At 52.6% G+C, this 14,929-nt stretch overlaps 1 protein-coding gene across 1 annotated transcript in view; it reads right to left on the bottom strand.

The window, feature by feature from the left end:
• Positions 1-3,257: 3,257 nt before the first annotated feature.
• C6H14orf132 (chromosome 6 C14orf132 homolog) overlaps positions 3,258-14,929 on the bottom strand; it is a 43,444-nt gene continuing 31,772 nt past the window's right edge. Inside the window, exon 2 of the mRNA XM_041759950.1 lies at positions 3,258-4,903. Within this exon, the coding sequence (XP_041615884.1) occupies positions 4,679-4,903 (225 nt within the window). The 3' untranslated portion in view covers positions 3,258-4,678. The remainder of the gene's footprint in view (positions 4,904-14,929) is intronic.

Below are 14,929 nucleotides of genomic sequence, written 5' to 3' on the forward strand. Positions count from 1 at the left end.
CTGGGGCTGGTGCTGGCAACACCACCACGTTTACCCGCCCCGACATTACAGGTCCTCACTGGGGGCTCTCTAATGCCTCTTTACTGCTGGGAGGTTCTCAGACTGCTCAACACGTGCACATGCTCCTGTCCCCCTTCCAGGACCTACACTTGAAATCCTCGATCCAGGACCCAAACAGCCCCAGCCTCGGAGTCCCCGTCCTGGGACGGTCCGTTCCAGAGGGTTCACGGTGGAGAGCGTGCACACAGGGAGACACCGGGTAGCCACCCAGCCTGGGGAGCCAGCAGCGGCGGATCTGAATCACAGCTCTCTAGATGTGGGTTCTCAGATGCCCTGGCCTGGCCTCAGTTTTCTCAGCAGAAAAAAAGGGGGGATGATAATTAACGTGCCCATCTCTGCACCTCATTTCTGTCTCTCAGGGATGGGTTGAGAAGTCAATGGGATACAAACAGAGCACAAGGAAGATGCACGATAGATGACCACAGTAAGGATAATAATTATCAATAATATCACTGCTAATGATGAAAGAAGGTCACGCTCCTGAGGAAGGACAGGAGCATTTGTCTGGAAGGAGTCAGGCGCACAGCAGACGATGGCCGAGTTTCTCCAGTCTCCAGGGAGGGATTCCAACATACGCTAGCGGTCTGGCCGGCATCCAGGCCTTCCATTTGGAACCGGCTGGAAAATGGCTTATTGCCTCCCCAGCCGAGTGGTACTAGCCTGCCCTCCCTAACTTTTCCCCTCCGATCCCAGGGATCTCCTGAAAGAAGATACAATCGCCTCTCTCTGGAGGGCAGGGGGAGGGCAGGGAACTCTCACCTGCCTCTTGACCTCGATCTCAGGGAAAAGGGAGGGACAGCAGAGCAATCACCCTGCCCAGGCCCGTGCAGGAGGTGGAATCTCCTCCGGACACACCTGGCTAACGTGTCCTCTTGGCCTCTCCTCCAAAGCTCCCGTGACAGTGGCTCCAGCCCTCCTAAAGCAGGTGTTGCTTTTTTCAGTGAAGTGTCCCACATGCAAACAAACACAGGTACGGACACCTGTGGCTTGCAGAGGGGAGATGAGGAGGCATGTCAGAGGCCCAAGCACGGGGAACATTCCAGCAAACGCAGGACCCCTTCTCTGAAGAGCAGCTCCTGAAGAGGCAAGCCCCTTCTTCCTCAGCATCGGCTCATTAAGTCAAGGTGGGCTCTGGGGCCAACCTTACCTAGGAGAAGCCAGGTGGGAGCCCCAGGCTGGGGCGTGGGACAGGAGCCTCCATCCTGCCTGCTCGGGAGAGGGTCTCAACAGAAGGCCTGAGCCTGGGCTGGAGCCTCACCCACAACACGGACCATCCTGACCCTCCTCGGCGGTTCTGGCTGCCTGAGCCTCCCTCCTTGCACGAACCCCTTTGTTGGGCTCTCGGTCATGGTCAGGGTCCTTCTGCACGTCTCCCAAGAAAGCTGCTCTCTAGTAACTTCTCTGGCCACACAAAAACTCTTGTGCTCAACTTTAAAGAGAGGGGCAGGTGACAGGGCCTCATCCCTGAAGCTTAGACAAAGAGAGGGCAATGGGCAGGGGGACGAGCACGCCCCATTCGGAGGACGATCAGACTTCTACCTGTGGAGGAAGCCAGAGCTGGCCCGGGCCACACCATGACATGGGGCCTTGGGGAATGGCCTCTGTAGACCCAGAGCCTTGTTTAAATGTACCCTGGAGGTGCCACCCAGCCACTGACGGCAGCATGGTGCAGCAGCAGGAGGCTGGCTTTAGAGCCGGAGGGTCCACACTCAAATCTCAGCTTGCCACTTTCATGCTGTGTGGCCTCAGGCAAGTTACTCCGCCCCTCTGAGCTTCTTTTTTTTTTTTTTTTTATTAATTTTTATTGGTGTTCAATTTACCAACATACAGAAAAACACCCAGTGCTCATCCCGTCAAGTGTCCACCTCAGTGCCCATCACCCATTCCCCTCCAACACCCGCCCTCCTCCCCCCCGCCCCTCTGAGCTTCTGGTTCCATATCTACGTACTGGAGCAATGATGCTGTGAGGTAATCATCCAGATTAAACACATACATGTGCGTCTCTAGCCCCGTGCCTGCCTGTTACCTAACATCCAAGGCAGAGCCGAGCTAAGTAAGGCGGGCGGGACAGCACAGCACCCTCTCTGGCTGGAAATCTGTCCTTTACCCTTAATTGGACATTCTCATGCACATCTATCCTTGTTATCTAAGTGGTGGTGGGAAAAAAAAAATGGATAAAAATACTGTAGGAGACTGGGACAGTCGTAGAAGGCAGTTTGAATAAGATGGTCCCTCAAGCTCCAGGTCCTGTGTCTGTGGTCCTGACACTGAAGAGAGGGAAATATTTGGAAGTTGAATTTAACTGGCATTTATGCCAGGGGAAATGAAAGCCTTCACGGGGGAGACCCCTGTGCCCAGAATTACCCAGAGAACACCCGGCCCGCCAGGGCTGCCCTGGATACGCGGAGTCTTTCCTTAGAGCTAGGACCACACTCTGCTCCTCCTCTGTCACAGCACACAGAACCCTCTCTCCCACTGCCATCGCCACAGGCCATTTGGAGGACAGGGAGCTGTCACCTGCCTCTTCACAGGGCTCCTTTGAGGCTGTGGGGTCAGAAGGTAAGGAATCAGGATATCTGGGCCAGAGTGACCCCCACAAAGACACCAAGCATCACCTGGGTTCCCCATCCTGGCTCTGGACCTCCTCCTTGGGTTCTCCTGAAGACACCTGTATAAGAAAAGCCCTTGCTGATGGGGCACACGTGGGGGCTTGGGACGGAGAAGAGTTTGCTAGAGAAGTAGCCGGGGTGACGGCCACGCCATGGCTAGCCACGCAGCCCAGCCCCCAGCCTGGTCCCACGGTTAGCACAGCCCTGTCAGTGATTCCAGAAGGAGCCCAGGCACAAGGTCCCTCTCTGCAAGGGTCACGCTGGCTCTCTGCGCTCGTGACCTCCACTTGAGCCACAGCATTTGTGCACGCGTGCACAGCCACAGTGACAGATGTGGCTAAACAGAACTGGCGGCCGTCTGCTAACGCTGTCTGGAGGTTGGGCTGGTAATCCTGTTATCACAGCAGCTCAGCGCCAACCTCGCAGGCGAATGACTGCCTCTGGACAATTAAGACGTCCCTTTGCCTGTCATCAGGAACGCTCATTTCTCCTGAGACCACAGGGACACACAATTAGCCTTTTTGCAATTGTCCCCAAACAGCACCACAGCTTCCCACCCAGGCTTTTAAGTCTCTCAACCACATAGGGGACGTTTAGAGCATTTATTTTCTTTTGCACGGCACGGGGGAGCAGGGGGGCGAGGAGAAAGCCACTCTTGGCCTGCAAGTGAGGGAGCCCGCGTGTGAGCCTCTCCCACTCTGCTGGGCACAGGGGAGCCATCTGGGGAAGGGAGATACCGTGCAGGGGCCTTTTCTAAGGACAGAAGAGAGAGTCCTTTTCCGTGCTGCCCCTCTCTCCCAGTGTCTCCCATCCGGTTCTGGTCTTTGCAGGAGGCTCCCCTGCCTCCCAGACCCCCCAGCCACCGACTTGGAGGAATGCAAGGAGGCTGACTCGGACAGAGCTCGTCCCTGCCTTCAGGGGAACACGGTCACCAAACCCAGGGTACGATGCAGGAGTCTGAGCACCCTGCCCACCTGGCACACAGCTTCCAGACCCCGTGGACATTCTCCCCGAGGGCAGCTGAGAAGTCGGAACTTGCTTAAGAGAGTGCTTCTTTGGGGCTGAGAGAGCCTGGTGAGTCAGGAAGCGTCCCTCCTGCCCCGGGGGCTCCAGCACCCTGCCCTGTGATCACCCGCCAATCGCCCTCTCCCTCCCATCCGTCGGAAGATCAGGTGGGCATGAGCCCGCCATCCCTAAAGTCCCGTGATTGCTCAGAGGAGAAAGAGCGTCTTCAGGCAGGTGGTCTGACTACTTGGCAGATGTGCAGTTTTAAAGGCGCTGCTTCTCTTTTTAAAAAGAAGAGCAAGTCCGTCCAGCAGAGAACCCCCTACCCCTGGAAATCCCACCACGTCACCAGTAATCCCCCCGGCCTTGGATTTCCCGATGCATCGGGGTCTCAAAAGGGGCCAAGTGTCTGGTGACAGAGGTGCCCTGTCCAAGTCACACGAGGAATGTTCTATGGCCCAGTAACCACCACCGGTATTCCGGAGGGCTGAGTGGGAGACCAAGGCTGGGCTGGGAACACTCCAGTTCTGAGGGCTGCTCTTGCCCGGCACCCCACACACCAGGGGTGTAAGTTGGCATAAAAACAAGACACATACGTGATTATTTACTGCCGGCAAGCGATCGTCCAACCATGTCCATATTTCACACCTAACTGGCTGTTTCCTCTGCTCTTACCTTCTTGGAATACGGTTTCAAAAATCTTCCAATTTGCTCCTCGAAGTCTTTGCCCCATCACGCCTCCAGGGGCTGGAAGCTCACGCTCCCGTGTTTTCTGGATCAGCTTGACCACAGCACGGAAAATGTGGAAATCAGGGCTGCTTGGGGGAATTCCCGACCCTGCAGGGTCGCTGCCCCCGGAGAGGCTGTGTGCGTGGTCAGAGCTCCTGGTTCCAGAATGTGGGCACAGCCAAAGGCCAACAGTGCCGGTGCCCCGAGCAAAGCCTGGCCCTGCCGTGAGCCCAGCGCGGGGTGAGCCGGCCCGGAGCTCGTGGGCGCCCCGAACCTCAGAAGGTGAAGGCGTACACCACCCCAACCACCACAATGTTCCCCAGTGTCGCTATGATGGCAATCCAGAGCAAGACGGCGTCGTTGGAGGACCGCGGGGGCTCCTCCAGCTGGCCCTGGCCGTTGGAGGCCGCGTGGACGTTGGTGGAGGAGTTAAAGAGGGAGTACTCCGTGCTGAAGTCCTCGTTGGGCGAGTCCATGAAGGCGCCTCCCATCATGGGCAGCTGCGGAGAGGGAGACAGAGAATTAACTGGGGCTCATGGGGCTCGGGAGGCACCCCCCCAAGACACAGCTGCCTGTTCAGGCAGTGTGCACACACAGCCTCTCACGGGGCTCTCCTCGTGTTCGTTCTCACGGGCAGTGCCAGGTTGAAGCTAGTGAGGAGATAGCTTTTAAGCAACGCTTGGAGGCAGATACGCTCATGCCCATTTCACAGATGGAAGCACTAAGGCACACAGCAGCGGGGCAGCGCACCCACAGCCGCCGACAGTCGCCGGGACGTACAGACCCCTCTAGGCCAGGCCCTCCACGCCGGCACGGCTTGTAAAACGCCGTCCCTGCCTCTGCTCATCGTAAAGTTATCACGCTCAGAACATTAAGGAGATGTGAAAGATGATAAAGAAAAATTGAGGGCAGCCTGGGTGGCTCAGCAGTTTAACGCCACCCTCAGCCCAGGGCATGATCCTGGAGACCCTGTATGGAGTCTGCTTCTCCCTCTGCCTGTGTCTCTGCCCCTCTCTCTCTGTATCTCATAAGTAAATAAATAAAATCTTAAAAAAAAAAAAAAAAGAAAAATTGAGAATCTGCCTCACTGCTTTAGGTTAGTCACTGTTAACATTGTGCCATTTTTCTTTGGCACCTTTTTCCTAGGTGAGTGAATGCGGGTGTAGGTGTGTGTGAGACAGAGAGAGAGAAAACACGTCTGAATATGTGGTTTTACATTCCTGTATGACAAGTCCATCAAACACCATTTTACCCGTTGTACACTATTCCACCACAAATACAAACCCCAATATATTTATTTAAAATATTTTATTTATTTATTCATGAGAGACACACAGAGAGAGAAAGGCAGAGACACAGGCAGAGGGAAAAGGAGGCTCCCTGCGGGGAGCCTGATGCGGGACTCGATCCCGGGTCTCCAGGATCACACCCTGAGCCAAAGGCAGAGGCTCAACCACTGAGCCACCGAGGCGTCCTTACACACCCTGATTTAAGCCTCCCCCTAGAATTAGAGATTCAGGAATTTCGTTTTTTTTCCTTTTATAAATAATGCACTGATAAGCATCCCATATGTGCATTTGAGCGTAAATACATGCTTGTACACGCATTTTTATTTATTGGGTCAGATGCCCAGGCACGGAACTTCGGAGTCGACGGGTATGAACCCTTCAGAGCATCTGGCGTACAGAGACACACTCCCCAGAAGAGTGATTCTAATTCCCAAAGCCTCACACATAAGATGTCAGCACGTTTGCACTCCAGGGATGGGAGTAAAGGCTCCAGGCTGGGGATGGGGACGGTGGACCCCTCATGGACCCATGAAGAGACCGTCCCTGCTCCAGGCCATCTGGGTCACTCCAGGGGTGGATGTGCCTTAGGCTCAGGGTTGGCTCTGGCATCTACTGGGCTCCCAGTGTGTGTTTGCTGGGAACGGCCCCCGAGTGAGTGTGTCCTTTGGTACACATTTCCTGAGCACTTGCTGCTACCAGCACGGAGGCCCTGCCGTAGACTCAGGGAATGTGCAAGAGATTTTACAGTTAATCACTCAGCTGTCCTGTTGGAGGTGCCACTGTCCTGTTGGAGGTGCCACTATATCCCCATTTCCCAGATGGGTCAGCAGAGGTCGAGGCTACGGCGCCGGTTGGTGGTGGAGTCAGGGTCGAGGGCCAGTCTGGCCGTGCGGCCAGCGCTTCCCACTCTGCTCACAGCCTCCCCGACTCCGGGGTCAGACTCCGGAGTAAAGATCACCGTCCCCAGGGAGACTCGGACGACAGGGGAGCAAATCGGGGCCACTTCACTCAGCCACTCCACTGACAAATACGGACGAGGGGTGTGTTCATCAGGGGCCACAGCACCAGCCTCTGGATACAGGTGAGCGAGGCAGGTGGGGGCCCCGCTCTCACAGGGTCACACTCCAGTAGGCGGAGGAGAGCAGGGAGGAAGGAGAGGCCAGAGGGAGGCAGGCAGGGGCGGAGGAAGGGAGCACATCTGGTGGGAATACAACCAGCAGGATCAACTCACAGCTACCTTCAGGCAGCCCTGCGCTTGGCCGGCCCGGACCGCGGCAGCCTCCGCGGAGCACCTGCTTGCCTTGACAGGAGCGGCCTCTCTGGGCTCGCTCACGGAGCCTGCACTTCATCACGACACAGCTCTGTCCTTTATAGGTGGGGGCCTGCCAGCTGTCAACCTGGGGGATGTAGCGACAGCAGGGCCGCTGGGGACCTCGGACAGGCCAGGGCTGCTGCTTACGGGGACGTGTTCACCGTGGGAGCACACAGCCAGCGCTGCGTTAATCTACGTGTCCCTTCCCCCCCGTCCATTATGGTTTAGCCGTCTATTAAATTAATATGTTGACTTCAATTAACCACTCAGTGCCTATTAATAGCTACCACGACAAACCCAAATGAGAATAACAACGGATACGCACTCTATGAAAAATACAGTTAAGAGTTTAAGGAAGAGAGCTGCGAGCTCCTCTTGGCCCCAAGCTGGTGACACAGGAGCAAAGGGTCACAGCTGCTTCATTTTTTTTTAAATAAAATCCCACTTTTTTTTTTTTAAGATTTCATTTATTCATGAGAGACACAGAGAGAGAGAGAGAGAGAGAGAGAGAGAGAGAGAGGCAGAGACACAGGCAGGGGGAGAAGCAGGCTCCATGCAGGGAGCCCGATGTGGGACTCGATCCCGGGTCTCCAGGATCACACCCCAGGCTGCAGGCGGCGCTAAACCGCTGCGCCACCAGGGCTGCCCTCACAGCTGCTTCAGGCACAGGCAGCCTAAGGCGGGGTGAGGTGCTGGCGGGGCAGCGGGGCCTCTGGGTCCAGCGCCTTCCCATTAAACCCATCCCTGCTTTAGGTCTCCTCTCCACTGGAGCCCTCCCTCCTGTGTGACCTCAATACCAGGTCCTCGCCTCGTGGGCACCCGTCCAAGACACAGCTCCTGTCTGCTTCCCCTGGAGGTGGGGCCGGATCTTCTTCTTCTTCCCCTTTTTTAAAAAGACTTTATTTATTTATTCATGACACAGAGAGAGAGGCAGAGACATAGGCAGAGGGAGATGCAGGCTCCCCGATGCGGAACTCGATCCCAGGACCCCGGGATCACGCCCTGAGCTGAGCTGAAGGCAGATGCTCAACCACTGAGCCACCCAGGCGTCCCCCTGTGTTAGTTCCTTATGGTGGCCTTAAGGAGTCACCATGAACTTAGTAGCCTAAAATGACACATATTTATTCCCTTCCAGGCCCAGGGGTAGGAAGGCTGACACAGGTCTCACCAGGCTACCAGCAAGGTGTTCACTGAGGTCCCGCCTCTGCCAGCTTCCAGAGCCACCCCCCTTGGCCCGTGATCCCCTTTCTCAGTCTCCCAAGCCTGCAGTGCAGCATCTTCCAACCTCTTTCTTCCCTCTTATAAGGACCCTGGTGATTATACTGGGTTCCCTTGGATAATCCAGGATGATCTCTGATCTCAAGATCTCTCTCTCTCTTTTTTTTAAGACTTATTTATTTATTTGAGAGAGGGATAGAGGAGAGCACACGGGGGAGGAGCAGAGGGAGAGGTAGACAGAAACTCAAGAAGACTCCCCGCAGGACTTGGAGCCCGACTAGGGGCTCGATCCCATGACCTGAGCTGAAACCAAGAGCCAGATGCTTAACCTACTGCGTCCCCCGGGTGCCCCTGACCTCAAGATCCTTAACCTTAATCATTCCTGCAAAGTCTCTTTGCCCCACAAGGTGACCTATCCAGAGGCTCACCTCACTGGAGGTCGGTCTACCGCTACACAGGGAAGACTTGTGAAGGCAACCACGTGGCCTCTTTGTCTAAAGCTCCCTCAGCTCCACTGTTAACAGAAAAAAGGTGACAAATAAGAACCTGTGGAATTAATGAACTAAAGTCAGCAGAAGGGCTCCCCACCGGCTGTCTCCCTAAACCCAGTCCAGAGACCCCTGTGGGGGGACACAGTGCATTCTCCACAGGGTGAGCCCCTTCTCTGCCCTGCACCTGTCATGACAGCTCAGCGCTGCCAGAGACCACGGCTGGTAGCTGATGGATGCTCAGAGGGTGGAGACAAGGCTAGAAAGACTCGGGGGTGAATCCTGCTTCATCCCATCTAGTAGAGCCAGAATGGGTTCTTTAACTCGCTTGTAAGTAATGGAGATAATTCATTATCTTCAGTGGAACCAGCAGGATTCTTGCAAGGAGGGAATAAAGTCATAGATGATAAAATGTGGCCCAAGATAGTCACTCAGTAATTCCTCATATTCTTTCCTTTTATCATTTTTGTAGAAATTCAAAACCAGGAGCACCGCATGCATCTCCTATCCAACTGCTTAAGCTGAAGGGAGGGATGGGGAACCTGGAGTTGCCAGTCATGAGCTTTTATACGATCAGTTAATCAGACACTCTTTGCAGGTGCAACAGAAAGGCCCCCCCTGCCCCCAACTTATGCTTAGGCTGAGAGATGCTCCAAGTCTGGCCAGCAACTGTCACTCGATCCAGCTGTCTTAGGTGTTCGGTTCTTTTGATGTTTTTTCCTTTTGTTTTTTTTTTTTAATTTTTTAAATTTTTTTTATTTTTATTTTTTTTTATTATTTTTTTTTTCCTTTTGTAAAACAGATTCTACACTCAAAGGGCTGGAACAGATACAAAAACAAGTTTAAACGGCAAAATCCGTGAATAGAAAACAACAAACAAAACGGTCAGCCTCAATCGCATTATTGGGAAGCTGGAAAGAGCTGACCAGGAGGATTTATAGAGTGAGGGATGGTGACTGGAGTCACCCCAGAAGCAGGTGGCGAGAAAAGCACCTGGAAGGTCCCTTGGAGATGCCTCTTGGATGACAACTGAGCTTTTCTCACACCAGTGGGCAGGTGTGGTCACTGGTCCCCCGGGAGGGAATCCTTGGATGAGGGTTCAGCTCAGAGCAGATTTGGGGGTGAAGAAATCTAACTTCACACCCTGGGAGGACCATCCTGCCTAAGACAGAGGCCCAGGGAAGCAGAATTGGAACCCAAGCATCTCTCTGCGGAGTCACACTAGCCATCAGGGTGCCACAGGACAGGGCAGGGGCGGGAGGAGGGGGAGCTCATTTCCCCATCACAAGAGGCGATCACGTCCCAGTCAGAAAAAAACCCGTGGGCTTGTTGGAGAGGGGACACCAAGACAGGTCAACGTTCAAGGTCCCTGTTCTCAATGAAGGCTGTGTGCTTCCTGACAGTAACTTGCAGGAGGCCAGGAGCCTTCCCGGTTTCCTGCAGCGTCTCCAGTGCCCAGAACACAGCAGGTGCTCAGAAAACATTGGATGAATGAACAAAATCCTGGACCATCGGCCAAGAATCCTGCGGGCACCTAGAGCCAGCACTTCCTGGCTGGGAGATCCGGGCCCATTTCTTAACCTAACCTGTCCAAGCTCAGGTTTCGCACAGCAGGTGGAGAATGGTTTCTGCGGTGGTGGCATGGGGGCTGGGGGCACGTCACCGAATATACTCAGACAGCATCCCTGACATTAAAAGGGTCTGCAGGGACGCCCGGGTGGCTCAGTGGTTGAGCATCTGCCTTCGGCTCAGGGCGTGATCCTGGGGTCCCGGGATCGAGTCCCACGTCGGGCTCCCTGCATGGAGCCTGCTTCTCCTTCTGCCTGTGTCTCTGCCTCTCTCTGTGTGTCTCTCATGAATAAATAAAAAATTTTTTTTTTTAAAAAAAGCATGCCTACAAAATACTGTACATTAGACACGGATCCACACACATGAAGTCAAGGATCATAAAGGTATGAGCCCCATTCACCATAGTGGCTGCCTCTGAGGAAAAGGCTTGGGGGCATAGGAAACTAGTTTTGTCTATATAATATTTTATGCTAAGAAAAGATGAGCAAACAGGATAAAATATTACAAAGAGTCTCCTCCGCTCACGGGGCACATGGGTGTCTGTTACTTTTCGGTATTTTTCAACTTGTAACACCAAGAGCAATGCTTTGAGCGCTGGAGCAGGTCACAAACGGATGGGTGACCATCACCACTGCAAGCTCGGCCACTCTCAGGCCAGCACGGTGCCCTGCCCCCGGGTCCCTGTCCCTTTGGGCTGGAGTCCCTGTGTGGCTCATGGTGGCCGGGCACGGTGTGGAGGGGCTCCAGGGAGGTGTGGCTGTGTGGACCCCAGGGCACCATCCGCCGGGGTTCCCAGAGTCCCCACCCCACCCCTGCCCTGCAGAGCTGCTCTAGTCCCCATCTGTTCCTGCCGAGAGAAGGGGGAGGTTAGATAAATCTCCCCTAAGCTGGGCCTCTCCAGAGGAAAGAACAGAAAATGCTTTCACAGGGAAATCTTCAAAGCTTGGTAACCAGAGGTGGCCCTGGAGGACTTTCCTGAATAATGCCCACACTTCAGAGGAGGGGACATGCGAGACAATGGGCATTTGTTGCTGGAGGCTCTGTGAAGTGGGCTTGCTGGCCACCAGACCCCCCCCCCCAGAAGGCCATCCTCGGGGCCCCTGGGGCATCCCAGCCAGGAGGAGAGGATCTGATGCTCCTGGGCTGTGGGTTTCAACGCAAAACTCATAAGAGGGTAGAGACATCTATATTGTCCCCACTCCCAGTGGGTGGTGGCACTCTGGTGCCGCTCAGGGCTGGGACCCCTGGCCCTGCTTCTCTCTCTGAGCCTCGCTTCTCGGGGGAGCGGCTCAGCTGAGTGATGGCTAAGGCCAAGCCCAGTGCCCGGAAGCCCTTGCCAAACGCTGAGAAAGCCGGAGTCAGGTCTAGATGGTTCTAAAGGAAGAGATGCGTGGCAAGGGCCGGGAGACAGGCCGTTAGATAAAATCCTCACCCGGTTCAATCTGAATTTTAGGGAAACAACGGCAAGATCATTTTTTAGTGTAAGCATGTCCCAAATAGTTCATTGGACACACTTACAGCAAAAAAAAATTATACTGAAAGATGATCTGACATTCAGATTTAACTGGGCCTCCTGTGTTTTTATTTGCTGCATCTGGCAACTCTGTGTGCGGTCAGTCTGAGAAAGAGCTGCAACCTCGGAGTCTGTGCAAGGGGCCATTGCCCTCAGTTTTGTCTCTCTGGGGCATGCCATCTGCAGGCTCCCTGGGTGACCTAGGTCACTGGAAAATTTCAGGATACCTCCAGCCAGCCTGCTAACATCATAAAGACAGTTTAGCCCCTTACTACTTCTCGCAGGGTCTCCGTGGTCCAAATATAAAGGCTGGATAGATTGGGAGCGCCATCCATCCGTTTGTTAGTCATTCAACAAATGGTGAGAGCCCTCTTTGCACCTGGAGGAGCTGGACCGGCATCAGGGATGCCCAAGGGGAACCCTGGAGGGCCTGACATTTAAAAGGAATACAGACTAATACACAGTCGTAAAATGGTATTTCATGCACTTTAACAGGGATAAGAACAAAGCAACAGATCTCCCAGGGTGACTCCGGGCAGGTTGCAGTTAATTCCTCAGAACTGAAGAATCAAGCATGAGCCTGAGCCCTGGCTCTGTGCCTTTCGGGCTGCGTGACACGAGCAAGTGTCTGACCCTCTCTGGGCCTCCGTTTCCTATCTGTTCAAGGAGGATAATAGTGGGCACCACCCTGTGGGGGTGCTGTGGGGGTGAGTACCGTGTCCTGGCTCTAAGGACTCAACACCTGGGGTCCCTAATTTTAAGTATCGTCCCCACTGTCATGGCTGGGTGGGCACAGAGCCAGGCCTGCTCCCCTCTCACGGCCTCACCATAGCAGAGGTTTTTTGACTTTCTCTACTTTCCATCCTGAAGACAGGCACGGTGAGTTTACTGGGGTTCTCCCTCCTGTCTCCCAGGGTCGACAGCAAAAGCTCTAGAGAACCCCCTTTTTCTGGACAGAGGCAGGGAAGAGGGGCTCCCAGAAGCCAGAGAATTTGCGGGAGTCTCCAATTTCTTTCTCTCTTCTCTCTCCAATGGTCCCAGTTGCTGGCTGTGCTTCTGTGGCCATGGTGGCAGTGGCAGGGACAGGGAACTTAAAATGCAAGAGAAAACCTTTCTCTCTGGCCAGAAGAACTGAAGAAAGGGCCCCAGCAGTCTGAGAAGTTTGGGGAAGTGCCTTCATCCTTTTCCTCTCTCTGTCTCCTGCTTTGCCCACTGGGCATCCTGGCAGTGCAGAGCTATGTGACACATAGGGCAATGAAACACAGACTCTCAGTCGAAGGGTTAAGAAAGAAGGCCCCTGGGAGCCAAAGACTATCCCAGGGGGAGAGAGTAGACAAGGGATCCCCTAATTCTCTGCAGGAACCTGCACACATTCTGGGCTCCCTCTGAACTGTGCATGCATGCAAGTGACCCAAAGAAGCATAATGAAGCCTTTGAAAAGTCCAGGTGCAGCCCTGAGAGGTTTTGCGCCAGCGTTAAGGTCGGACCACCACTGGGACCACCGCTTGTAGAAGGCGAGGCAAAAATGTTCTGGGAAAAAAAAAAAAAAAGAACTTTTCAATGGTCTCACTGACTCATTCTACCAAACACAGAAGAGGGAAGGACACTTTTTAAATCTTTTTATGGAATCCTTCCCAAATCAGGTTAACGAAGCCAACCAACACTATTCTACAAAAATCAAAGATATGACAAGAAAAGAAAATGGAAGGTCAAGATCCTAATTGAATATAGACAACAAGTAGATGACAGATAATAGCGAACCGAATCCAGGGATACATAAAAAGATAATCTATTTCTTGTTGTCAGGGTGAACCTCCAAAAATCAGTTAATGTAATTCATTACACTAACAGAAATAAGAAGAAACAAAACATAATCATCCCCATAGATGCAGAAAAATCAGGGGATCCCTGGGTGGCTCAGCAGTTTAGTGCCTGCCATCAGCCCAGGGCGTGATCCTGGAGTCCCGGGATCGAGTCCCGCATTGGGTTCCCTGTATGGAGCCCGCTTCTCCCTCTCTCTCTCTCTCTCTCTCTGTGTCTCTCATGAATCAATAAATAAAAATCTTCAAAAAAAATCTTCAAAAAGGAAAAAAGAAAAATTACTTGACAAACATCCAATCCTGGTAAAAATTCTTAGCAAACTAGAACTAGAAGGGAATTCCTTAATCTAATAAAGACCATCTACGAAAAGAAAAAACCACTACCACCAAAAAACCACTTAAAGCTAACATCATACTAAAAATATTGATCGATTGCGCGTCTGTTGTCAAACAAGGAACAACTGGAATTTGTTTTAAAGTTCCATTTACAAGAGAACCAAAAAATGAAATCACTAAGTACAAATCCAACAACACACGTACATGATCTGAATGCTGAAAACAGCAAAACACTGATGAAATTAATACAAGGATAGCTAAATAGAGGGAACCATATGCTCATGAACTGGAAGATTCAATACTGTTAAGATGTGAATTCTCCCCCAGTTGATGTACAGGTTGAACGCAATCCCAGTCAAAATTCTAGCAGGCATGTGTGTAGATAGCGGATTCCAACATATTTATGAAAGGCAAAGGACCAAGTATAGCCAAGAAAGAATAGAGTTGATGAACTCACAGTAGCACTTCATTTCCAGACTTACTATAAAGCTGCAGTTCTTAAGACCGCGTAGCATTTGCAGAAGAAGAGATACGTAGATCAACGAAACAGAAACAAGGGGTCCAGAGGTAGATTCACATAAATACAGTTAGTCGAGTCTTTAAAAAATCGCAGAAGAAATTCAAAGAAGAAAGGGTAGTCTTTTCAGCAAATGATGCTAGAACATTTCGATGCCAATATGCAAAAAATATAAATATAAATGTCCCTGAAACCTGAGCTCTTATATAAAAGTTACCCCCCCAACCCCTCACCCTCATGCCTTACACAAAAATTAACTCAAAGTAGATCACAGACCCAAATGTAAACATCAAAGCAGAATACTTTTAGAAAAATACAGAGGAGAAGGATGTCTGTGACCTTGAGTTAGGAAGGCAAAGGGTTCTCAGGTCCAACACCAAAAGTGCAATCTATACAAGAAAACATCGGTAACCCGGATTTCATCAAAATTAGAAACTTTTCCTCTGTGAAAGGCACCGGTAAGA

The sequence above is a fragment of the Vulpes lagopus genome, chromosome 6 (genome assembly GCF_018345385.1).
Source record: "Vulpes lagopus strain Blue_001 chromosome 6, ASM1834538v1, whole genome shotgun sequence".
NCBI classification, from domain to species: domain Eukaryota; kingdom Metazoa; phylum Chordata; class Mammalia; order Carnivora; family Canidae; genus Vulpes; species Vulpes lagopus.